This window comes from Chionomys nivalis, chromosome 7, assembly GCF_950005125.1.
Source record: "Chionomys nivalis chromosome 7, mChiNiv1.1, whole genome shotgun sequence".
NCBI lineage: Eukaryota > Metazoa > Chordata > Mammalia > Rodentia > Cricetidae > Chionomys > Chionomys nivalis.
In genome coordinates, this window is record NC_080092.1 from 67,317,829 (window position 1) to 67,345,336 (window position 27,508).

At 40.2% G+C, this 27,508-nt stretch overlaps 1 protein-coding gene across 1 annotated transcript in view; it reads right to left on the reverse strand.

The window, feature by feature from the left end:
- Vmp1 (vacuole membrane protein 1) overlaps window positions 1–27,508 on the reverse strand; it is a 101,051-nt gene that overhangs the window by 66,053 nt on the left and 7,490 nt on the right. The window contains exons 2-5 of the mRNA XM_057775544.1: window positions 19,226–19,327; window positions 17,916–18,051; window positions 16,525–16,615; window positions 14,016–14,126 (exon numbers count right to left, since the gene is read on the reverse strand). Coding sequence (XP_057631527.1) covers window positions 14,016–14,126; window positions 16,525–16,615; window positions 17,916–18,051; window positions 19,226–19,301 — 414 coding nt within the window. The 5' untranslated portion in view covers window positions 19,302–19,327. The remainder of the gene's footprint in view (window positions 1–14,015; window positions 14,127–16,524; window positions 16,616–17,915; window positions 18,052–19,225; window positions 19,328–27,508) is intronic.

A 27,508-nucleotide genomic window follows, 5' to 3' on the forward strand; every position in this document is an offset into this window, starting at 1 on the left:
ATGTAGAAAATAGATTCTACAGTCAGAAGAAAAAGGATTATTTTCTAATCCTATCAAAAAGAAAACAAGCATAACAAAATTTTGAATTAAAAGTTTAGATAGTCTTAACTCCAGAGTAACAACACAACGACATCTAGCCAATCCACTATAAAAACAGTAACTACAACCAGGCAGAGAGCTTGCACCCTGAATTCTTGGGCAGCCCAGGATACATAGTGAGATCTAGTTTCAGAAACAGAATTTTTTGTTTGTTTTTTTGTTTTTTTGAGACAGTGTTTCTCTGTGTAGTCCTGGCTGTACTGGAACTGACTCTGTAGACCAGGCTGGCCTTGAGCTCACAGAGATCTATCTGCCTGCCTCAGCCTCCTGAGTGCTGGGATTAAAGGCATGCGCGACCATTGCCCAGTCAAAAACAACACTTATAACATGAGAAATCACGAGAGACACATGATGGCAGTAATTAAAAAGGAAGAAAATGAAGAGGTGACTGTTCTTTTTCCTTTGGCTACAAATACAGCTGGACTTTATTTTTTTTAAGGGGGTGGTGGGCAAGTGTAAATCAAAAAATAAGACACCAATGGTTTGGAAGTGGTCCAGCTTCCCAACACTTGGGAGGCAGAGGCGGATCTTTGTGAGTTTGAGGTCAACCTGGTCTATAAGAGCTAGTTCCAGGACAGGCTCAGAAAACTACAGAGAAACCCTGTCTCAAAAAAGGGAAAAAAAAAAAAAAAAGGAAGAAGAAGAAGAAGAAGAAGAAGAAGAAGAAGAAGAAGAAGAAGAAGAAGAAGAAGAAGAAGAAGAAGAAGAAGAAGAAGAAGTAAATTCTCACCAATTTCAGACTTTTCCCTAAAAGTGACTGTTCCAGGCTGAGGGTATACAAAGTTGCTAAAGGCCTGCCTAGAAGGCACAAAGCCCTGGGCTCCATCTCTACCATGGAGCAGGTGTGGTGACTCACAGGACTGCAATCCAGCACTCAGAAGGTGTAGGACAAAGGACAAGAGGTTTGTTTATTCCCAGTTACCTAGCAAGCTCTGCAACAACCTAGCCAGGCACAGTCTACCTAAGGAGTTTCAGACCAGCTGGGGCCCCACAGTGAGACCCTCTGTTCATTCATTCAACAGTGGTTCATACTTCCATAGCCATTCTATTAAGTCATTATTACTCAGCTTAGAGGCAGATGTGGTGGTTTCCGGACAAAATGAAAGCTACAGCTTGGCTAACAACTCTATCCTCTCCTTTGTTCATTTTCACAGGTCTTTTGTAGCCTACACCTCGACATTTTAGGTTAGACGGCATTTACTGAGAGCGAACCTTACTCTTCTCAACTTTATACTTAATCGTTGCAAACATAACTAACAGGAATGAAGTTTACAACAAACAAGCAAGAACAAATGTGTTTTGAATACAAGTCTTCAGAAGTTTATATATATTCAAGTCACTCATGCTCTCTGTAGAGCTGGGACTGAACTCGGCGTCTCACTCATGCGATGCAGGTGCTCTATTACTTATCCTTCTAGAATCCCTGGACGCCAAACCATCTTTTAAGCATAATTTTTAAAAAGTGCAGCAGACCTTGAGGGAGGGGAAACTGTGGTCTGTATGTAAAAGAAATTAAAAAAATATTTAAAAAAGTGCAAGCCTCACCAATGTATTACAGGAAAGTCATACTTTAGCTATACCAAAGAAATAAGTGAGCCAGGCTAGAAATTATAGCACAAAAAACTAGAATTGAAAACTGAACAAAACCCCTAAACCCTTCCCTTCTCAGGGTTTTTATTTTTTTCTGAGACAAGGTTTCTCTGTATCCTTTGTGCTGTCCTGGAACTAGCTCTTGTAGGCCAGGCTGGCCTCGAACTCACAGAGATCCACCAGCCTATGCCTCCTGAGTGCTGGGATTAAAGGCGTGTGCCACCACCACCCAGCTCTCCCCATGGGGTTTTATCATAGCAAGAGAAACCCTAACTAAGATACCCACCTTTCATTAATCGATAGGGTAAGTAGAATAAAAATTCAGATGGACACAGGAGATTTGAGCAACAAAGATGATATAGCAAGGTCAGTACAGGAAATAGTTTTAGGGAAAAGTGGCAAAAAGATTTTAAGGTTTTATTTTGTTTTTACCAAATTCAGCATAATCTTTCTAATCCAACAAGAAAGTTTAGCTATTTGTGACACTGGACATCTGGATTTGCTTCATTTTGAAATTCCATATCTAGTCTCATAAATTATATTTATTACACAATATTTCCCGAAGTTTGATTAATGGAATAATTCTGCTTTGGTCAGGATAATACACATAGAACTTGCTCAGGCAAGTCTGTTGGGGTGAGAATACACCAAACTTAGATAGGAAGGTAGGATTTCTAACAGGAAATATTTCTTTGTGAAAAAAGGTATTTCTGTCAGGCAGTGATGGCGTATGCAGGCCTTTAATCCCAGCGCTTGGTAGGCAGAGTTCTTTGAGTTCAAGGCCAGCCTGGTCTCCAGAGTTCAGGACTTCCAGAACTATTTCACAGAGGAAACCCTGTCTTAGGTATTTGAAGTTGTTTTTGCAGCTATGGCTCAGGCTGACCTCAAATGACAGATTCGCCCTCCTCGGCCTCTCAACTTCTAAGATTATAGGCATGTGCCACAGACTCAATTCTTTTTACACAAATTTTAAAAAGTTACATTCCTATAATTTATATTCTTTCCAGAGTAAAGTACAAAGAAAAAACTTACAACTTAGACAATTCTGTGGGATCTTTATACTCTGGCTTTAGTAATAGTTAGGTACTGTTCTAAATTAAATTCAAAAAAGAAATTTAAGCCTTCATTTTTGTTATTTAGAGATGTTTTCATTGTGTAGCCCGTATTCACTAGTGGGATTAGGATGGGTTCCACCACATCCTAAAGAATAAAAACCTAATAATAATAATAGTTTAAATTTTTAAAAATTCGATGTATAATGGGGTGGGGCCAGAGGAAAGCTGTGCGTGGTGCTTTGCGCCATCCATGAGGATGAAACTCAGGTTGTCAGGCTTGGTGGTACAGTACACTTTTACCAGCTGTGACACCGAGATGGCTCAAAAACACTTCTTTACAAGTGATTATTTCTAAGATCATGTCAAACAGAACTACTGTAATCTGGTGGTAAAAGAAAATTTAAGCTATGCCTTGCTAGCTATGAAATATCTACATAAGTCCATTGCTAGCTATGAAATATCTACACAAGTCCATTGCTAGCTATGAAATATCTACATAAGTCCATTGCTAGCTATGAAATATCTACATAAGTCCAGAAAAAGACCTTTTGTTGTCACAACACAAATTAAGTTTTTCACAAGGAGGCATGAATATATTCATACTTCAATAAGTTAAAAATGCTCTAATTATAAAATTATGAAATAGTATGTGTATTTCTACTTTATTTCAAACAAACAAACTTCCATTTTCTGGGTTTTGAAACTTCTGAGTTCTTTGTATGGACAGCAGAGCAGGTCATAACTTACTACAATCACACCCCTCCTTTGGTGTGGAGGCCATATTCTTACCAAGTTTCATTAAACAGAATATGTAACCCTGGAAACCACAGAGAGCTGGAGATACCTTTGTGTTTACTTTTAGGGCTGGCTATCTTTTAAAAAATGAAATTTAAAATGGTTATACTAGTTAAGTAGGAGCTAATTTAGTCAAGCCTCTTTGTATGACTGTGTGTGCATGTGTGTGAAAGTACTCCTAAGAAGACAAGCTGACAGTCTTACACTCAAGGTGGCTGTCTTAAAACTGATAAAACATTCCTAAAGAGTGGTGTCGCTCCATAACATCTGTGAAGCCAATCATAGCTGAATCTATCATCTACATACAGAAGTTAAGTGAGATCCCAAAGGCAAAATTTCCAATTAGTCTGTCTGGAAAACTCAGGGCAAAGGTAATAAAATCGAGTCCTGTGCTGATTCACTGGGAAAACATGTGTCTGCCTCACTGGTTCACTAAAGAACAAAAGGACGGCGCTGGCCCGGACTCTGCTTCATCAGGGGTATCTGGGAAATAAGTAAGTGCAAGAAGATGATAAATGGTTGTCTGGATGACATGCAGGCTTTTCTTTCTTTTTTGAAGTTCAACTTTTAGGGGCCTTTAGAAGCCCTTTCTACACAGGAACTCTACTCCCCCAAAGATGAAAACTATTCATTGCTTTTCTCATCACCATCTATTCAGTCAGAAAACAACTTAAAAGTTATGATTGCTCTACAGCAAGTAATTCAAGGGTAGAATACAGAACTAATTTCTTTTTTTTCTTTTTGTTTGTTTGTTTTTTGTTTGAGACAGGGTTTCTCTATAGCTTTGGTGCCTATCCTGGAACTAGCTCTTGTAGACCAGGCTGGCCTCAAACTCACAGGGATCCATCTGCCTCTGCCTCCCTAGTGCTGGGATTAAAGGCGTGCACCACCACCACCCAAGCAGAACTAATTTCAAGTAGACGCCAAAAACTGACCTGCTCTTTTTTTCTTTTTTAATTTTATTTGTTTGGGTATTTTGCCTGCATGCATGCTTGTGCCCAGAAAGGTCAGAAGAGGGTTTCAGCTCTCGTGGGACTGGGATTACAGGGGATTGAGAGCTAGCTGCCATGTGGGTGCTGAGCCTCTGGAGGAACAGTTAGTGCTCTTAACCACTGAGTCATCTCTCCAGCCCCCAGACCCATTCTGATTCTTTTGGTCAAGTTTCAAGCCAGACCCCAGGTCTCTATAAAATCAGTATGGTAGCCGGGAGATGGTGGCGCACGCCTTTAATCCCAGCACTCGGGAGGCAGAGGCAGGCGGATCTCTGTGAGTTCGAGACCAGCCTGGTCTACAGAGCTAGTTCCAGGACAGGCTCCAAAGCCACAGAGAAACCCTGTCTCGAAAAACCAAAAAAAAAAAAAAAAAAAAATCAGTATGGTATCTCTAAACACAATGACCTAGGCATTAGTTAATGTGAGTGCCAGGTCTTTATATATGTTAGTAATTTAACAAGGTATAATTAGAATTCTGTCTTATCTTCCTAATATAACAAAATGTTTAAAAAATGTAACAACGGTTGTGCTACCTAGGACAACAATATATAATTATATTTTAAAAGTATAAGTACATAGTTGCTAGCTAAAACAAAAGAAGTGTACACTATATTATTAGCTCATACACCTTTTGGAAGCCATCTGATTGTAAGGGATCAGTACATATAAAGCAGACTTCATGTAACTCACAATAGCCTCTTCCTCAGCGCAGCAGGCAGCAGGGTCAGTCTCATTAAACCAAGTAACTTAAAATTGGTTTTAAAGGTTTACAAATAATTGGATAGCATTAATTATAGTATGATGTTTTAGTATATTTATACATTATATATTGATAAACTCAAGATTTTTAACAGATACATCACCTCAAATATTTGTCATTAAACCTGAGAGGGCCGACATGGTGACACACGCCTTTAATCCCAGCATCAGAGAGCAGTCTGGTGAGCTCCAGGCCAGTTAGAGGTAAATACTGAGACCCTTTCTCAAAACAAATAAACAAACAGGCAAAAAACAAAAGAAAGTAACAACAAAACTTAACTGTTTTGTTTCTCTTGTTGAGGTGCTGGGGTTTGAGCTCAGGCCCTCTAGCATACTAGCGACATACTAGCGACATGCTGCGACATGCTGCGACATGCTGCGACATACTCTGTTGCTGAGCTTCATCCCTCTTCTCAGCAAGTTTTGATCATAAGTTGACTTAAGTATTCAGAATAAATGAACTACATATTTATGTAGAGGTATTAAAAAAAGTTAGTGCAAGCTGTTTAATAACCTACTCTTTTAAGTACGCAGTTATAAATATTGGCTTAAGAGCGGGAAGCTATCCAGTCTGCACAAACCCCTATGTCCTAGAGACCTTGGTATCCGCCTTTGATGTGGTGATGCTATGAGAATTAATACATGAGTCATTCCTTGGGGAAAGACAGGGAGAAGAGCTATCGTGCCCTCGTTCATCAAACAAAAGCAAATAGCTTTTTTTTTTTTTTTTTCTAAAAAGGGGCTGCTGATCTTCCAGGAAGAGTTCTGGGGCTGGAGAGATGGCTCAGTGGTTAAGAGCACTGACTGCTCTTCCAAAGGTCCTGAGTTCAATTCCCAGCAACCACATGGTGGCTCACAACCATCTGTAAAGAGGTCTGGCGCCCTCTTCTGGCCTTCAGGCATACACACAGACAGAATATTGTATACATAATAAATAAATATTTAAAAAAAAAAAAAAGAGTTCTGACTCAGAGTGTTCATGACCAGTCACCATACCTATAGAAGTCAGTATTAAGTGACCCCAGAATCCAATGTGGGAGAATTTCTTATCTGTTTTGAAGAATAAGCAGGTGACCAAACTCTACAGTAATCACCAGAAGCAAAAATGAAAGTGAAGAAGAGAGCTAATGGTTTAGTTTTGAGAGAATTAACAAAAGAGCATTCACTAAATTAAACTACGTCCCCACTTGGTTTTACTCCATATCAGTGATTTTTCCCAAATACTGATTTTTAGCAAAAAGGAATCAAGAGTCACAGGACGGTGGTGGCGCATGCCTTTAATTCCTGCACTCGGGAGGCTGAGACAGGCGGATCTCTGTGAGTTCGAGGCCAGCCTGATCTACAAGAGCTAGTTTCGGGACAGGTTCTGAAGCTACAGAGAAACCCTGGTTTTTTTGTTTGTTTGTTTGGTTTTTTTTTTTGGTTTTTCGAGACAGGGTTTCTCTGTGGCTTTGGAGCCTGTCCTGGAACTAGCTCTGGCTGTTCTCGAACTCACAGAGATCCGCCTGCCTCTGCCTCCCGAGTGCTGGGATTAAAGGAGTGTGCCACCATCACCCGGTGAAACCCTGTTTTGAATACCTCGCCCACCTAAAAGGAATTAAGAGTCAAAAGGCTCCAGACACAAATGTACCTAAGGAAACACAGCTTTAAAGGAGCCAAGGCTACTGGTAGGCACTGCCAGTGAAGGAAATACACAGCCATTCACAGCGATGTCTATACAAGAGAAAACAACAGGCCAGACTTCTAAAAGGTACAGTTTCTGCCCCATTTTAAAATAAAACCACTCAAATTTAAACATAAACAGGCTTCTAGTAGCAAATATTTCACGTCTTTTTAAATTTAATTTCTACCAGAGTTACAGGTTTTTGTTGAAATGATGATATTAAGACTATGTCTCTTAAGCAGACCTTTTCAAAGGATAGCACCTAATGATTATGATTTCTAATAAAAGTTGGGTCAATTTTATAATATACCCCATCCTCCCACACTGCGTTTGGAAGGGAGAATGCTAATGCTTCAGGCACATAGAATTTTTCCTACTTTGATCCCCAAATGTTAAAGAAGGCCAGAAGTGAACTGTGTTAAAGAGCACTGTCTGTAAGCTAGCGACCCTTCAGGTAAGGGTCCACGTCTCACAGGCAGTGTGCAGAACTGGGCTGCGTAAAGTCTTTCTGCAGGAAATTGTGCCACCTTGTGTCAAAAACTGTCCATACATCCCACAAGATGAGATTAAATTTTAGCCAGTGGAATTATTTCTTTTTGCTGTTGTTGAGATAGGGGCTCAATGTAGGTTAGTGGACTCTAGAACTTCTCATGTAGCTGAGGGGCCTCCAATGTGCTGAGATTATAGGCATGTGCTACCATACTCAGTTTTCTTATTTAAATGTAAGACTTTATAAATCCTTAACAGCACACAATAGACTACATAATCACCTTGTCTGATAATTTAATTAATATAATTTACCTATATATGAAGGAATGTGTTTGAGATACATTAGCTTAAAAGAGTGGCTGGACTGGACAAAAGAAATTCTAAGGAAATAAGTCAGATTACTGGAACTTAAACTACTTTCCACATGTGAGCTCTTAGAATTTGAAAGTTCACAGGAGTCTGTTCTTGGCTGGACACTTCTCTCTGAATTTTCTATTTTTCTCCCCCTTGCCAGGACAGGGTTTCTCTGTATAGTCCTGGCTGGCTTTGAACTCAGTGACTTGTTCACCTCTGCCTCCAGAGTGCCAGGATTAAAGGCATGCACCATTACTCAGCATGCATGTATTTTTATTTTTAGAGACAAAGATTCATTAAGCAGCCAAGGCTGTTAAAAATAGCTAAGGGAGCTAGAGAGATGGCTCAGTGGTTAAGAACACCGGCTGCTCTTCCAGAGGACCCAGGTTCAATTCCTGGTACCCACATGGCAGCTCACAATTGTCTGTAACTCCAGTTCCAGGGATCTGATGCCCTTACACAAACATGAAGGCAAAACACCAATGCACATAAAATAAAATACGTATTTAAAAAAAAGAATAGGTAAGGGTGGACTACGGATGTAGTTAGTAGTAGATCATCTGTAGTAGTAGATCCTTTCAAGGCCATTGGTTTGATCCCTAGTACTTCGAAGGGAAAGGAACTGCTAAAGCACAAAAATTGAAAATGATTGCCTGCTTTAAAAAATAAATTGAGAAGCCAGAGATTGCTTAGTGTTGGCAAAAGCACCTGCTGCACAAGCCTGAAAACTTGAGTTTAGTTCACTGAATCTGTGTAAAAAGCCAAAGACAGCGGTGTGGACCCTGGTGAAGGGAAGGTGGAGGTGGAGAAAGAAGAATTTGCAGCAAAGCCACAGAAACAACAGAACCCTGCCTCACAGCCAGCTGTGGTGGCTCACGCCTTTAGTCCCAGTACTTGGGAAGCAGAGGCAGATAGATGGATCTCTGTGAGTTCGGGGCCAGTCTGGTCTACAAAGTGAGTTCCAGGACAGCCAGAGCTAAACAGAGAAATTCTGTCTCAAAAAACTAAAAAGCAAACCAAACCAAAATAGAACAAGAGTAATAATAAAAACAAAAATTAAAAAAAAAAAACCTGCCTCAAAATAAGGCGAAATGAGAGAAGTGACGGCTGAAAGTTGTCCTCTGGCCTTTGCGCAGGCACCGAGACACACAAAGCCCTCAGTGCTCTCCAGCATGCCTCCTTTGCCTATACTCGCTCTCTGAAAACCAAAAGCCAGAACCCTGCAGCGTAGTGATATTAATTAACATAGTTGCAATAATTTTTCATGCTGGAAAAGAAACATGTTGTGTCATTTAAACCCCAAAACCATCATATGAGTCAAGTACCATCACTACTGGAGTAGACGTTCCGACGTACCTATTTGCCTGTTTTTCTCATAATCAGAACTTCTGCATACTCTTGACTATTAATGGATGGAAATCCAGATGATGTGGTATATACCTATAATCCCAGTATTTGGGAAGCTGTGATAGGAAGGATGCCGTGAGTTCAAGACCAGCCCAGGATATATGTGTGTGTGTGTGTGTGTGTGTGTGTGTGTGTGTGTGAACTAATTCATACGTATAAGTATGCAAGCCAATGGGAAAAAAGGCTAGCTGATAATTACTATGTTGAGGACTGTGGAAAACTACTAGGAAAAATTAACATTTTTAACTCTCATGCATTCACTGACCCTTTAAAAAGCTGTTTAGATTTATTCTGTATGTATTCGTGTCTTGCTTGCATGCATGTCTATAACATGTGCTTGCCCGGTAGTCAGGCCAGAAGAGGCACTGGATTCCCTGGAATTAGCCTTACACACTGCCCCATCCACTAGTCTTATGTAAGCAAAATGTACAGACATAAATATAGAAAAACAACAAATCATGTCTCCAAGCTAAGAGAATCACTTGATGGCTTGGACTTTGGGTAAGGTTGCTCTACTGGCAAATATACACTACATGACTGTGTTAGTGACGCCACCTAATGGCGACCATATCGATGCACTCAGACGAAAAAATTCTAGAAGAATGGTTTTCTTCTCTTTTTAAAAAGATCTTAAGATTTATTTTATTTTACATGGATAGATGTTTTTTATGTGTATGAGAGACTGATGCCTGTGGGAGCCAGCAGAGGGCATTCTACTCCCTGGAACTGGAATTATAGATGGTTGTGAGCCACCATGTAACCCAGGCCCTCTGCAAGCGCACAGTGATATTAACTGCTGCGCCATTTCCCCAGGCCCCTGGAAGAATTCTTCCAGAACACTTATGACGACAGTCTTAGCAGCATGTGACGATTGTGGGCTTTTCTCACCAAGAAAAGAAAAACAAAACAAAGCAACAGCTTATCCTCCTAGACACACAAAGCACAGTGTTTAGGAAATTAGTAAGCTAAATCACTGGTGATAAAATACAGAGAACGGGCGACCTAACATAGTGCTCCTACTAAGCACGGAGCCACACCGAGGATATTCATTTGCTTTCCCTTAATGACCCTCTGTTTTGTGACCACTTACATAAACAGCAACAGTGCTTAAAGAATGATGAGGGTTCCAATACACCCCAATTTCAAGTAAAAACCTTTCAATTAAAATTAAAATAAGGAAATTATTCATTAACTGAAAAATGTGACTTTTTAGTCTTTTAAGTGACCATTTAGTATAAATTTGATCATAATTAACAAAGTATAACCCCCAAAAGGCAACTTTCACTGTGGAAAACAGTGGATATGAAGTACAAAGCATTTTCATATTACTTTCAAGCCATGACCTTTAGTAGGTGGGATTATGACAAAGAATGAATTTAATCTTTAGTCTTTAAAACTGGATTCTTAATCATTTATTTTACTACAAAGTCTGCACAGAAGGCTACTTTCCCACCAGGGTTGCATGAGTATGAGATAGAGGAGTCTACTTCACCAGCACAAAAGACAGGACGCAGAAAGCCAATGCCATCACTTCTAGGTGAGGGCTAAGAAAAGGCTTATAAAAGAAAGATATGTAATCAGGACCTTCCCAAACACAATTAAATTCCATAGATAAAATAAAATAAATAGGCCCAGCAAGGTGGTGACTGTCTTTAAGGTGGAGGCAGGATAATTTCTGTGGGTTCAAGGTCAGCCTGGTCTATGCCTGAGTTCTAGGACAGTCAGGGCTACACAGTTAGACCCTATCTCCAAAAGCAAAAAGAAACAACCAAACAAAAAAACAAAAACCAACCAAACAACAAATGGAGATTCTTTTTTTTTTGTATTTTTTTTTAAGATTTATTTATTTATTACGTATACAACATTCTGCCTTGATGTATGCCCACAAGCCAGAGGAGGGTGCTAGATCTCAGTACAGATGGTTGTGAGCCACCATGTGGTTGATGGGAATTGAACTCAGGACCTCTGGAAGAGCAGCCAGTGCTCTTAACCACTGAGCCATCTCTCCAGCCCTCTTTTGTATTTTTGAGACAGGTTTCTCTGGAGCCTGTCCTGGAACTCGCTCTGTAGACCAGGCTGGCCTCAAACTCACAGAGATCCGCCTGCCTCTGCCTCCTTAGTGCTCGGATTAAAGGCGTGCGCCACCACTGCCCAGCTCAAATGAAGATTTTTATTATTTTTTTTAAATATTTATTTATTTATTTATTTATTATGTATACAATATTCTGTCTGTATGCCTGAAGGCCAGAAGAGGGCGCCAGACCTCTTTACAGATGGTTGTGAGCCACCATGTGGTTGCTGGGAATTGAACTCAGGACCTTTGGAAGAGCAGGCAATGCTCTTAACCACTGAGCCATCTCTCCAGCCCCTCAAATGAAGATTTTTAAAGATTTTTAGAAGGCTCAGAGGACCTTGTGATCACAGACAAGCACTAAAGAAACTAAGAATGTTAAACATGCAGACAAAGATTACAACCTGTTTTCAGAGTAGAGGTGGTTAACAGTCTGGTGACTTTTGCACTGTGTGGCCCAGGCCACACCAGATCCTCCCCAGACCCTTATCATAAGATTGTTTTCCCCAATCAATCTATAGCACCTATCTTTATAGAAGATGTCACATGTACTTTACATAGTTTCAACATGGGATTGAAATAATTATCACCAGGAATATTATTTCAACAAATTGTGCTGTGCTTAAATATGCCTAAAAGAAGTTTGAATGAACACCAGCTACTAAATTGTGTTAAACAAAACTGCCTTATCTCATGTGGATGGACACTGTTGGCCATGGTGGTCACAGAGATCCCCTGCAATTAAGGATAAAAGTCTGTTACAACTCAGAAAGGAAATAGCAAATTAAAAAAAATCTGCCCAGCAGTGGTGAGTTCCACGACAGCCAAGGCTACAAAAGACACCTTGTCTTGAAAAACCAACCACCCAACCACCAAACTTGATAAAACGAGGGGCTGGGGAGATGGCTCAGTGGTTAAGAGCAAGTGCTGCTCTTGCAGAGGACCCAGGTTCAGTTCTTAACATCCACACGATAGCTCACAATCATGTGTAACTCAGTTCCTCCACAGGCACCAGACATACACACGCAGCCAAAACACTAATATACATTAAAAATTAAAGCTGAGGAAATTCTAACCACATTCCATTAAACTGGCACACTGATCAAGGGTAGAAGTGCTGAAAACAAAGATTTTACTTTTCTTTTACATTAATTCTGTAAGGCCGGGCGGTGGTGGCGCACGCCTTTAATCCCAGCACTTGGGAGGCAGAGGCAGGAGGATCTTTGTGAGTTCGAGGCCAGCCTGGTCTACAAGAGCTAGTTCCAGGACAGGCTCCAAAACCACAGAGAAACCCTGTCTCGAAAAACCAAACCAAAAAAAAAAAAAAAAAAAAAAAAAAAACATTAATTCTGTAGTACACTTCATGGTTACTTTTTTTTTTTTAATCCTGGAGGGACAGCTGTGGGTGCTGGGAACGGAACTCTCATATTTTTGGTTGTGAGCCTAGCCTTTAATGGCTGAGTCATCCCTCCAGGCCACTGTTACTTTATTATTATTATTATGTGGGTCTGTGGGAATGGGTCTGTGCGCTATGGCACCTGTGTGGAGGTCAGAGAGTAACTTGAGGGAAGAGTCAGTTCTCTCTTTCAACCATCTGGTCTAGGGAAGAACTAGGATCTCAGGCTTGAAATGAGACATCGGGGTGGCTTTGTATGTTTGCATGCTTCTAGATCTTTTCCTAAATACTTAGATCAGAGGAGATGAAACAATAATGTCCTCATATAAAGACATTTTACAATTTATTCATTTTTTTAAAAAATATTTATTTATTTATTATGAATACAATATTCTGTGTGCATGTCTACAGGCCAGAAGAGGGCACCAGACCTCTTTACAGATGGTTGTGAGCCACCATGTGGTTGCCGGGAATTGAACTCAGGACCTTTGGAAGAGCAGGCAATGCTCTTAACCATTGAGCCATCTCTCCAGCCCTATTCATGTTTTTAATACATACATAATAAGAAATAAATTTCCTTGCTTCAAATTTATTTTTTAAATAAAATCTAGGCAGCTGGGCATGGTGGTACACACCTTTGATCCCAGCAGAGGCAGATGAAGGCAGATCTCTTTGAGTTTGAGGCCAGCCTGGTCTACAGAGTGAGTTCCAGGGCTACACGGAAAAACAAAGAAATAAAGAAATGGGTATGTCTTTGGAAGGTGTGTGTGCATGAGTGCTATGGTGCCCATGCAAAGATCAGAGGAAAAAATCAGGTATTGATCCTCAAATTTCACTTTGTTTGAGACAAAGTCTATTATTTTCTGATACACACTATCTGGCCCATGAACTTCTGGGAATTCTCCTGCCTCTATCCCTATTGCCCCATAGAAACACTGAGATCACAATACTACCCCATCTAGCTTTTCATGCAGTCTGGGAATTCAAACTCAGGTCTTTACCCACTGAATTATCTCCCCAAATTTATATGAAAACAACAGTTATATAGGTGAACTAACTATTACTTCAGAATCTAAAACTGAAAGTTTTCTGGTTGAACTAATTTAAGCAAACAACCATATCTGCTTAACTGTTTCTCCCCTTTTCTCTTTTAATTTTTCAGCTCCAAAGGAACCGCAGAGTGTGACAAGCAGCTGAATTTCAGGTACTGGTTTTAGGATCACAACACTTACCAAACACTGAAGCAATTAAACAGATTTTAGGACTGCAGCTTCTGAAGAGAAAGCACCCATAAAGACAGAAGAATCTCCTTTGTTCTTGCTCATTGAAAGAAAGTCATTCTTACCAGATAAAGCAGAAAGGTGTGCAATCCTGTTCCAAGCCCAACCGAGGACAGAATCCCCAAGCCTATCCAGTAGGCATACAACAGAAACTGCTTCTCTATCCGCTGCACATACTGGAAAGAAAAGGGACAGGAGATAAACCTGAACACTCTGCCCAGAAACACGCTACAGTAACCACCACCCATTGACCAGTCAGTTCAACAAAGCTTGGAGGAGCTGAAAAACATTAAGACAAAGAATTCCTTGACGAGGTCTCACACTGTTAGTGTACTATATAGCAGAGAGGACACAAATCAAAACGCCCCAAACCAAACCAAAATCCCAACTCATTCAAGCAGAGTAAGCTGACATAAGGGAAAAACAAAAAACAAACTATATATTAAGGTAATCTTTTTTTTTTTTTTTTTTTGTCACTTCTTGAGACAGGATCTCATACTGTAGTCCAGCCTGTCCTGGTATTTTTTTTTTAATTATTTATTATTCGTATCAGTGTTTTGCCTGCATGTATATTCTGTGTGAAGGTGTTAGATCCTGGAGTTGTAGACAGTTGTGAGCTGCCATGTGGGTGCTGGGAATTGAACCCGGGTCTTTTGGAAGAGCAGTCAGTGCTCTTAACCTCTGAGCCATCTCTCCAGCCCTGGCCTGGTATTTTTTTTACATATACCAGGCTAACCTTGAACTTCAGTTGATCCTCCTGCTTCTACTTGCTGAATGGTGTGATTATACATATATGCTACCATGCCCAGCCTAGTATACTGATGCTAAGAATAAATACTTTAAAGTGACTTAAAAATTACAAACTTTAAGAAAACATAAGACAGTGTTAAAGGGACAATTATATAATATCTGTGAAGAGAAAACTTTAGGAATACACAAAACACAATGGTAAAGAAAGGCGGAGGGCTGGAGAGATGGCTCAGAGGTTAAGAACACTGGCTGTTCTTCTAGAGGTCATGAGTTAAATTCCCAGCAACTACATGGTGGCTCACAACCATCTGTAATGAGATTTGGTGCCCTCTTCTGTCATGCAGATAGAACACCATGTACATAATAAACAAATAAATCTTGAAAGAAAGAAAGAAAGAAAGAAAGAAAGAAAGAAAGAAAGAAAGAAAGAAAGAAAGAAAGAAAGAAAGAAAGAGAAAGGAGGCAATGGAAAGGAAGGAAGGAAGGAAGGAAGGAAGGAAGGAAGGAAGGAAGGAAGGAAGGAAGGAAGGAGGCAATGAGCTAAGTGTGACGGTGCACGCCTTTAATCCCAGTGCTCGGGAGGCAGAGGCAGGGGGATCTCTATGAGTTCCAGGCCAGCCTGGTCTACATAGTGAGTTCCAGCCAGGAAGGGCTATGTAGAAATCCTGTCTCAAAATGTAGAGTGTGGAGTGTGTGGGGTGGGAGAAATCACACATTTTGTAAACAGAATACATTCTTGATTATTCAAGCAAATGTTTAACACCAGGTTTTTAAAATAATTTTTAAATATGGACAAAAATAAAGTACAGCGTAAGAAAGATGCCTTGAAAGAGTTGATTTATTTCTAGACAAATTTCTAAGTGTTAGTTAAAAATAAAAGTCAGGGAGTTGATTACAAAGTGTTTTGTCTGCTTGGCTTGCTTGTTTATTTATTTATTTAAGAGACAGAATTTCACTATGTATCCCTGGCTAGCCTGGCACTCTATAATATGGGCTAGCTTCAAACTCATGGTGATCTTCCCGCTTCTGTTGGACTTAGTGGCATGTTCCACCATGGTTAGCTTGACTGCAAATTCTTATCAACATATAAAGATTATCTATAGGAAATGCGTTCACAACTATAATAATAAAAAATACCTTCCCCGACATTAAATTGCTTTAGCTGGGCGGTGGTGGCGCACGCCTCTATTCTCAGCACTTGGGAGGCAGAGTCAGGCGAATCTCAGTGAGTTAGTTTGACGCCAGTTTGGTCTACAAAGTAAATTTCAGAACAGCCAGGGCTACACAGAGAAACCAACCAAACAAACAAAAAATTACTTAAAAATGATAGCTTTTTAGAAACATTTCCTATTAGAATAGATTAACATTTTGCCATTTTAATGAAAGGTGCTAACAAAATGTTAACCTGTTATTTTCCAATTAGTACATGACTATAGACTACAGGGAAATGAAACAACCTTCCATAGAAACAAAATCTAACTCTCAATCTAGGATGCAATCTATTGGCTGGCTCATAAAAGCACACTATAGACATTATGAAGGCTTTGTGAGAGATGAAAGGATTTGTAAAGTTAGGATTCATACCGTTTTGACTGAATACTTTAAATCTTTTAAAGCAAAGAGGAATCCTTAATATTAAAATAATGTTGAGCAGGTATGAAACAGTGCTTGGGTATTTTTAGTGTATGGAATAAGATGTTAAGATACCAAGTCATCAGATAAAATTAAAGATACAAAAGTTTATTTATAAGTATAAAGGGCATAAATTCTAATGAAACTTATATTAGTCCCACTCTGAAATGTCATGTGATCACAGGATCTTACCTGTTGGTGGGCTCCTTCCACATAATACGTAGCTATAAGCACAGCAAGCAGCAGTAAAGAAGTCAACACAATGCTTTGACGATGCCATAACCTTAAAAACAAATAAAAACATCTTACATTAATCTTGCAATTTGCAGAAACACCCTTTGGGATGTAAAAAGGAATCAGCCAAAGTACATGGGCCCAGAACCCGAATTATCACACAGCCTTACCACAGCCCTCCCTGTGCCCAAAGCCTGCTGCTCGCATCTCATGTTAATGTGGAGAGGTATTAGAGCGCAACAGGAAGAGCATGGGCTTCCCGGGATTTAAAGCCTAGGGGCTGGGTTGGCCACTTAGTGCTGCTTTTTTAGCAGGACATTTAAACTTTCCGATTTTGTTTTTTGCTATTAAAATGGTAATAATTATATATTTGCTTTTCCTTCTTCATGGACCTCCTACAGGATCAAATGAGCTAAAAATTGTCACAAAATGTTTTATAAGTTTTAAGTACAACAAAAATGTAAGATAATAGTATAAATAATTTAGAAGAACAAGAAAATAGTAGGGAGGCTAGAGAGATGGCTCAGTGGCTAAGAGCACTATTGCTCTTCCAGAGAACCCAGGTTCAGTTCCCAACAACCAACTAACTCTCTGTAACTCCAGTTCAAGGGCTCTGACACCCGCACACAGACATACATGCAGGCAAAACACTAATGCACATGAAATTAAATAAATAAATAATTTTTTTAAAAAAAATAAAATAGGGCATGAAAGTTCAACTTGCTCTCTTAGATATTTCAAACAGGCAGGAACACAGACAGGACACACTTTATGGTAGAGTTCTTTTTCACTGGCTGTCAGTAAGCACCACATGCATGTTGAACCTGCTGCAGGCTTAGTGTATCTACTGCATACAAGCCTCATTCCATTTCAAGATAAAATCAGGAGAAAAAAACCCCACTATCTTTTTAATCTTTTCCCTTGGAAGGCCCAAAATGAAACAGGAGTCAACTGTAATAACCTGTCGAGTAAATGTTGCTTCCTCCGTCATTTTTCTTCAAACCAAACATCCCAATCTATGGCTCTCCCTTTAGGGACAGGGAGATAGTGGGGTGACAGTCTTTATCTAACCCAGGCTGATCTTGAACTATATAACAAAGGATGACCTTGAAAACCTGGTGTTGCTTGGTGTTGGCTTTGTGTGTGGGAGACAAGTACTCTTAATGAGCTACATCCCCATCCCTGGTCGAATTCTTTTTAAACTATAGGAAGGAAAACAAATGTTCCTATGATAACATTCTAAATTTAATGAATCCATTTTGGTGAAACAGATGGCAGGGAGTAGGAGATGGCTGAGGACTTCTAAAATTAGTAAATACGATTTATATAAAAAGTAGCAAACTCTTTACTTTGAGGTCCATTCCTTCAAAACTACAAGAGTTTCCAGAGAAAAATACTGCAAGGTAGTGAGTGGCTGTCTCCACAGGACAATGTTCTGTCTTTCTTCCCGATCCCTTCTCTTCTTTTCATGTACTGAAGAGGGGTCTGAAAAACAACAGCATGGAAGTTAAAACAGAATTCCTACCATCTGGTCCATATTTTCAAAGAATAAAAATAACACACCTTCCCATCTTATATCTCTAAGACTGCATAAGAAAATCTTGAAATAGAAAGGAGGTTTAACATCGAGACCGGGCAAAATGAAGGAGTCCAAAGTACTAACCTGAGAGGAACAAAATTATAACAAGTTATCTAAATCTCTAACAAGAAGCCAAGGACTATGGTACATACTGAATCCTCAATGGCTTTTCACATGTCTGTCCATGCCTACCTCTTTCCATCAGTGGCAACTTTGCAACGTATTCTTAGCTATCATGGAGAGAGACAGCACAATGCATGGATGGATGAGAAAAGTTTCACCCATCTCCCAGGTAACCACTTACAGCAAGTCCTAGGATCCCGAGGCATGGCAACTGGTCCAAACTCATGAACTAACTGCCATGGTTGCCACTCATGTTTAGTGCAGAGGACCAAATCCAGGACTTCACACATCCTGCGTATGCCCCTCTACCGCTGAACTATATCAGTGCCCCCAGGGCTGTTATTTTTCCCATCACTGTTACTGAGGTAACAATAAACGGTGCAAATATAAAACAAAACATATAATCCTATTCGTAGCCAGGTGAGTTGTGTGCTCATCTTTAATCCACACACTTGGTAGGCAGAGGCAGGTGGATCTGTGAGTTTGAGGCCAGCCTGGTCCACAAAGTAAGTTCTAGGACAGTCATGGCTACAGAGATAAACCCTGAAGCCTTGTCTCCAAAAAGCAAACAAACAGAAAAATAAAAATACCCAATCAACCAAAAATCTCCTATGTACCCTCCTCCCCACCAAAAAAAAGAAAAAAAAAAGAATCCAGCAGAATGAATCATGTTGGCTAGGTATTTCTGCTGCAATATGTTTTGAGAGAGTTTCACTATATAGCCCTGGCTGTCCTAAAATTCACTATGTAGACCAGGGTAGCCTCAGACTCACAGATATACATCTGCCTCTGCCTCCCGAGTGCTGCCTCATTGAGTGCCTGTAGCATCTCAAATGTAAAGATAAACTACTTGGCCAGTGAAAGGATTCAGTGAGGAAATGCATGTAAAGCCCCAGAAGAATGACAGTCAACAAATACCCAGGCAGTTTGATGTTACAGCTACCGTAGATTCCTTACCTGGGAAACTCCCATTATGTTGCTCCTTACTCATTGCTACACGTCTCTGGTCACAATTTTTTCCATTCTCTGCCATTTCATAGATCAGTAACTCTGGAGGAGCTAATACAGAAAACAAATCCCAGGAATGCGTTAGAGTTGTCTGCTGTGCAGCTGAGACTAAAACTGAATACAGGAGCAAAATGCCATCCATTCTACATGGTAACTGGATGATGTGCTCACACTGTTTTCCTTTTATAACCAAGAGTTGTATAAATAATTTATATAATTCCATATAAAATCTTGGGGTTGTAAACCTTTTCTAAATAGTTACTCCAGTGATGTGTTTTCCAGAATGAAATTTGGGGGCCTGGAGGTGGTGGCACATGCCTTTAATCTCAGTACTTGGGAGGCAGAAACAGGTGGATCTCTGTGAGTTCGAAGACACCCTAATCTACAGAGTGAGTTCCAGGACAGCCAGGACTGTTACACAGAGAAACCCTGTTTCAAAAAACCAAAAATAAATAAATAAATAAATAAATTAATTAATTAATTAATTCACTGTGTCCACACACATATCACAGGTCCAAGACCACAGGTCAGCTTTATGTAGAAAACACTGATTCAAATGGGAGTGTGCACAAAAGATAAAATTTTCATGTTTAAAATATATTAGAAGTTCAAAGCCAATATGGGCTACATGAAAGTTTATCTTAAAGTGGGGGGGATATACACAAATAATCTAATTTATTCACTCATAAGAGATAAAGTAGAAGCCATGCTCCACACATGTGCATGCAAACACATGCACACAGAAAGGAGGGCACAAAAGAGCTGACATTATGAAGGAAACTTTCTACCCACCTACAAAATCATTCTGCTAACTGAACTCATTTCCCCTATTTATTCTTTCCCTTAGTGTCATCTTGAAAGGACAAAACAACTTGGGTCCATTTGTAACAGGATTTTTTATTTAAGCAAATAATCTGTTCTTATACAATATGCTAAAAATAACATATTGACATTTCTTTCTCAAAAATGCTCTTTATCAAACTTAAAATTTGGAATTTTATTTGTTAGAAATAACTGAGGGAAAACAGTTTTTTGTTTAGTTGGTGTGGTGTACTTCTTCACAAACAAAACAAATTCCGTTTTAAAAATAAGTTTTTATGCCTGAAGGCCAGAAGAGGGCACCAGACCTCATTACAGATTGTTGTAAGCCACCATGTGGTTGCTGGGAATTGAACTCAGGACCTTTGGAAGAGCAGGCAATGCTCTTAACCGCTGAGCCATCTCTCCAGCCCCTAAAAATAAGTTTTTAAAAATGTTTATTATTTCCAAAAGAAGAAATTACAACCTAAAGGTAATAAACTAAGAAAGAAGGGTTTTGCACATCAGGTTATCAAAGCATCAGAAGTTCTTGGGTGTTAAGCTCAATGGTAATGCACAATGCAAGGCCTTGGGTTTGCTAGCCAGTGCCACAAGTAAACCGAACACCCTTTTGCATTTTGACCATTTAGGAGAGGCTAGCTGTGGTGATACACACCCGTAATCCCAACCCCTGGTGGCTGAAGCAGTAGAATGAAGACAGTCCCCACTACATACCCAGATCTTATCTCAACAGAAATTAATTCCTAATTTAAAACATATTTTCTTTTGTCACAAAACTGCAGGACTAACTCTGCAAAGCTTCTATTTCCCTGGAATTAATTCTGCATTTTGAGATGTGTCTAGACAACTGAACACAGCTAGGAAAATAAAAAACAACAGTACAGCCACTTTAAATTCACTTACCCAATAAAGATCTATCAAGCCTTCATTGGCTGCCAGTTATCATCTTAGATGCCAAACCTCAAACTTTAATTGATATTTATCCATTTTCCCAGTTATCAACATAGTTTCTTTCTTTTTTCTTTTTGGTACTACTGGGGATGATCTTGGACATCATGCATGTAAGTGGCTGTCCAGTGAGCCACAGTCTCAGCCCTTGAGAGTCTTCTGTCCTATTAAGACACACTCCCACACAGGAGCAGACCCTGTCATCACACACATCCCACACTAGCCCTCTTTCACATTTCCAGGGACCTAGCTCACTTTGCTCATTCGGTTCTCTCTGTGCCGTCAATCTGGGCTTCTTTATTCTCTCTGGCAGATAAACATCATCCAGTACTCCCCATTCCCGTGCTTCACAGATACAGTTCTCCACAGTTGCATGCAGACAGTCTACACACACTCTTCCTCAGCATCAGTGCTGGGAGCCTTCTGATTACACTGATCAGGGAATCAGGAAATGTCTTTCATCAAGAGCACTAATGACCTCCGTGCTGGCAAATGCCAAGAACACACACCTTACTGAGCCTCTTACCTAGCTGGGTGCAGGTGAAGGGTCGGGTCTCTTCCCTACTCCTCTGGTTACTGACAGCTCCTTTTGCTTCTACTTCTTGGAGTTATTCAAAGCCTGGTCCTAGGTTCCTTTTTGTGTTCTCTTCACACTCTCTCCCTAATGATGTCATCTAGTCACTCAGCCTTAAATACCCTCTATATAGTGACAATTCTCTTTCTCTCAAAAGCATAATGTTCCGCATGACAGTGCCTTATGAATATTCTGTAAGAATAATCAGATCACAGAAGGATCCTACAAAGTATTCAAGCCCAAACCACTCCTATGATGCACACACAGGCAAGCAGAAGTAAACTGACTCAGATAATGTCACAGAACAAGTCACAACAAATTCAAAAGCAGCACCCAGATACAACTGGCCTTACAGTACAGAGTGTGCTGACTTTTTGGCAACACACGTTTCTTTCCCCAAATTAAATACAGATTATTTCTTGAAGACTTTTGAAAGAAACAATCTCAATCTATGTATTTTTCTTTGTAATATTAGAAAATTGAGTCAACCTCAGGTGGTGGTGGCGCATGCCTTTAATCCCAGCACTTGGACCTCTGGGAGTTCAGGGCCAGCCTGGTCTACAAAGCAAGTTCTAGGACAGCCAAGGGTACACAAAGAAGCCCTGTCTTGACAAACAAACAGACAAGAAAAAAGAAAATTGGTATTGTGATTTGTAAGGCTGGTTTGAATAATTCTAATTCTTAGAGTCTACTGGGCTGTATGTTTACTAACTCAAATTTCTAAACTACAAAGCTGAGGTTCAGCCCCTGAACCACGGCATCATATCAAGTTCCAGATGCCCTGAGAGGATATTAAGTACCTACCTACCTTTTACCTGAGAAATACACTCTGTCCTTGCTTCCCAATCCAGCATTAGCACACCCTATTAATCTCACCCATTATCATATTACTTGTTAGAGTGAAGGGCAATTTGTCCTTGAAAGTTACCAATATGTCCTGATTGAGTTGAAGCCATCAGGACAAGAACCATTTGGATTATATATCCCATGGCCACTCCCTAAAACAGAGCTTACTTATTCCTTACCCCAATTCTGCTTTCCTTTTCAGCTCAAAATTGTTTAAATTTTTTACAGCTATAAAAGAAAAAAAAATTATCATCTCCACTTAAGTATCCCCTTCTAATTTTTTCTTTAATTAGAAAAGATTGTAGGTGTATGGATCTTTTGCCTGCATGTATGTCTGTACTTCACCTGTGCAGAGTGCCTATGGAGGCCGGAAGAGTGTTACATCCCCTGGAACTGGAGTTACAAATGGCTGAGAGCCACTATGTTGGGAATTAAGCTTGGTGTTCTGCAAGAGCAGCTGGTGCTCTCAATCGCTGACTCATCTCGCTCTTGGTTTCTCTCCTTCAACGTTTCTTTAGGTAATTTAAGCTTTTGCATTTGAGCATATTTGTATAACACCCCCATCTTAATTTTCATTTCATCCTTAAATGTTTTTCTTTTGCCTTGGGGGATTGTCATTAATTTAGTTTTTCTATCTCAAGAGGAAGTATATAGATGTAGACATCCTGACTTACCTGCAATCCCAGTATTTGAAAAGCTGTGGCAGTGGGATTGCCATGAGATTCACAATGAATTCTAGGCCAGTATGTACCACAGTATGAGATCCTATCTCAATGAAACAAGACAAAACACATGATGACACAAACCTGTAACCCTAGATTCTCACAAGTTTCAGGCAGGCTAGGGCCAGAGCCCACCAGAACCTGTCACACACACACAAACCAAAACCAATCAAATCATACAGGGAGATTACATTAAGTGGCTAGCACTACTTCTCCATGCCCCCCCCCCCCTTTAAATTTCATGTGTATTGCCAGGAGATGGTGACACACGCCTTTAATCCTAGCCCTTGGGAGACAAAGGCAGCTAGAGGCAGGCAGGTGAGTTCAAGGCCAGTCTGGTTTACAGAATTCCAGGACAACTAGGGCTACACAGAGAAACCCTGTCACGAAGCCCCACATCCACTGCCCAAAAAAGTTATTTGAGGGTAAAAGTCTAAAGTTGGGTGCTGGAGAGATAGCACAGTAGTTAAGAGCATTGGCTGCTCTTCCAAAGGATACAGGGTTCTGTTTCTAACACCTATACATCAGCTCACAACTGCGTATAACTTCAGTTTTAGAGGCTCTCTTCCCTATTCCACAGACACTAAGCCCACATGGTTCACAAACATACATGCAGGCAAACACCCACACAGATAAAAAATAAGCCAAGGGGTGGTGGTACATACCTTTAATCCCAGTATTCAGGAGGCAGAGGCAGGCAAATCTCTGAGTTTGAGGCCAGCCTGGTCTACAGAGTGAGTTTCAGGACAGCCAGGGACACACAGAGAAGCCCTGTCTTGAAAAATAAAAACAATAAAATAAAAGATCTAAAAGAAGCCCATATAGGTAGGATAAGATGAAATAATAGGTTGCTTTCCACAATTCAATGCAGTAGGATCAATTTCAGCCATGTACCATGAAATACTGTCTAGTTCATGAATAGGGAAGTAAATCCCAAGTATTCTTGTTCTGTTTAGAAGATCGAAATGTCCTCAACCTAGACTCTAACACAAATTCTCGACCTTCAGTGGGGCCTACTTTGCAGTGCGGGTGCACAGCATAAGTTAGCTTTGCTTATATGAGTGAGGTTGCTAAAATAAACCATATATTCCTTATAATAATGCAATTTTTAAAAAAGATTTATTTATTATGTATACAACATTCTGCCTCCATGTATGCTCACACGCCAGAGGAGGGCACCAGATCTCATTACAGATGGTTGTGAGCCACCATGTGGTTGCTGGGAATTGAACTCAGGACCTCTGGAAGAGCAGCCAGTGCTCTTAACCACTGAGCCATCTCTCCAGCCCCCTTATAATAATGCCATTTTTTTTGATTAGGTCAAACGGCAGAAGTAGAACAGAAGCATAACCCAGAACAAACAACATTTCAGACATGAGAAATGCCTTAAAAGACTGTGTTTGAAATAAAAGGTTGGTATTAAACTTGTGCTGTTTTGTTGGTTTCTGGCCGGAATGCTTATAGAGCAATGCTAAGTCAGCTCACAAAGGCTCTTTGTAGGCTGTACGTCCAGTGCTAAGACTATAATACTCCATTCATTTTAAACATTAGCTCCATTTAGAATATAAAAACAAAACAAAACAAAATTATTTAGTCCCTCAAAGGGGCGGGGAAACCTACCAAGTTAGTAACAAACTTACCAGAAGCAGCACCCAGATACAGCACAGCCCTAAATAACAGTCAGGAATATGCTGTTGGCAAGGCACTTCTCTACCCTAAAACTAAAGCTTCATGGGTAAAGGCACCTGCCACCAAGGCTAATAACCTGAGTTCAATTTCAGGTCTCACTTGTAAAAGGAGAGAACAGACTTCTGTAAGTTGGCTCCTGACTGCCACATGCTTTGGTATGCACGTACAGACCCATATGCAAATAAATAAATAAATAAATATTATTTTTTAAGCAATTGTGTGATGACACAATAATAGCAATTCCCTTGGGTAAAAGTTTCTGGAAAAATCAACAAGAGAAAGGATAGAAAAGTAAGAGCACTAAACCCACCGACTCTCATCTTCTTGGCAACATTATTCCACAATAAAATTAACATCCTTTCAAGTCAGGTTCCTTAATAACACATGCAAGCCATCGAAGAGGTCAGCTTAGATCTCACCACCTTTCGGTAACCTTTCTTGCTTTAAGTATCTGGAAGTGGAATGCTTAAGCATATCTAGTTCTAGGCCAAGCCGGAACAGCTGCCGACTCCCTACAGCTATAAAGATTAAGGACCTGCAAAACTGAGTGTTACAAATTTAATAAGCAATCTAAGTGAGCAATATACCCTGACTCAATGTACACAATCAGAGATTACCAGCCCACCAGACTGAATAGGTAACAGAAACTGTCAAACGGTGATGCCAGTTAAAGAATATGTTTTCGGAAAATACATGACTTGAGGGGAATGCATGGGAAATCCCTTGAATGTTTCTGAACTTAATTTCTTAAGTCTTGGGGGCGGGGCAAACTGCTTGCTATGTAGACCAGACTGGCCTCAAACTTCTAACCATTATCCTGCCTCAGACTACCTCCCGAGGGCTAGAGTTCTATGTCAGCATGTATTTTGGTATCTGACAGGGGTCCTGAAATCTGTCCATGTGGATGTAAAGGATGATTGTACCATAATGTTTAAAAGATCTTAAAACACTACCAGGGTCATGGAACTTTGAGTATTTTCTCTCCTATCAGTGCCTTTTGTAACCTACACATAAATATCTAAAGGTTTCTGGAAGAACTTGGAGTGAAGTGATCCATGGAATGAGACAGCAGCATTTGGCAAAACTGACTTCTTAAAGATATTCTGAATACATAAAAGCTTCCATGTATATAAGAAAATCTTGCTCCTATCTGTCCCTTACTTAACTAGCATTCTCCTTGTAAAATATAACCACTGGGGGATGGAAAGATGGCTCAGCAGTTAAGAGCATTGACTGTCCTTCCAGAGGACCTGAGTTCAATTCCCAGCAACCACATAGTGGCTCACAACCATGTGTAATGAGATCTGGTGCCCCCTTCTGGCCTGCAGGCATACATGCAGACAGAAGATTATACATAAAAAGCATGTGCCATGACACCTGGCTTTATTAAAAAAAAAAAAAAGATATAACCACTGTATCAGCTTTTTAAAACACTATATTTATTCTTTTTTAGATTTAGTTATTTTATGCTTATATGTGAATACGTGCATGTATGTATGTGTACCATGTATGTGCCTGGTGCCAGCAAAGGCCAGAAGGTGTCAGATCTTCTGGAGCTGGAGTTACAAATAGTTGTGAGATGGTATGTGGGTGCTGGGATCTGAATCTGGGTCCTCTGGAGAGCAGCCAGTGCTCTGACCTGCTGCGCCATCTTTCCTGCCCCATCACCATATTGGTTTTGTACAGTGGACCATTCTTTTTCCAAACACTTTTTATTTAGTGCATGTATATGTGGGTACATAAGTGCCACAGCCCATGTGTAGAGATCAGAAGACAACTTGTAGAAGTCTGCTCTCTACTTCCGACATGTGGGTTTTGAGACTCAAACTCTGGTGTCAGGTTTGGCAACAAAAGCCTTCATCTCCTTTGTTGTCTCAATATATCTCAATGACACCCCCAACACATTCTCTCTCTCTCTCTCTCTCTCTCTCTCTCTCTCTCTCTCTCTCTCTCTCTCTCTCTCTCTCTCTCTCTGCCTCTGCCTCCCGAGTGCTGGGATTAAAGGCATGCGCCACCACCGCCAGGCCCCAATGCACTCTTAACATCTGTGTGTTGCAGGGAGGGGTACTGTCACAGTGTATAGAGGAGGTCAGAGGACAATCTGCAGGAGTCACTTCTCTCCCTACCTAATGTGGGTTTTGGTTGCCAGGCTTGTCAGCAAATGCCCTTACCTGCTTGCGGGCCCCCAAACACTCAATCTCCTTGTAATACTTTTTTTTTTTCTTCTTACATTGCTTCTCTCCCTTCCCCAAGTAATTTATCTGGTCCTGTGATTTAAAATATTTTCTTGAATTTGTAATTTGGTTCTGGCCTCTAGATTTATGTATATAATAGGACTACTAAAATGATCTCAAATTCATCTCAAATTTAATACCCTTTCCAACTCACATTTAGCTATCTTTTTTTGTTTTAAAATTTTATTTCATTTATTTACTTGTGTGGGAGGGGAGGGATGCTGCATAGGCCCCAGTGGGCACATGGAAGTCAGGACTTGGCAGGAGCTGATGCTCTCCTTCCACCACGTGGTCCCAGGGTCAAACTGAGACCCTTATGCTTGGGAGCAGGCACCAGTATCTACTGAGCTATCTCTCTTGCTATCTGCACTGTTATTATTATTATTATTATTATTATTAT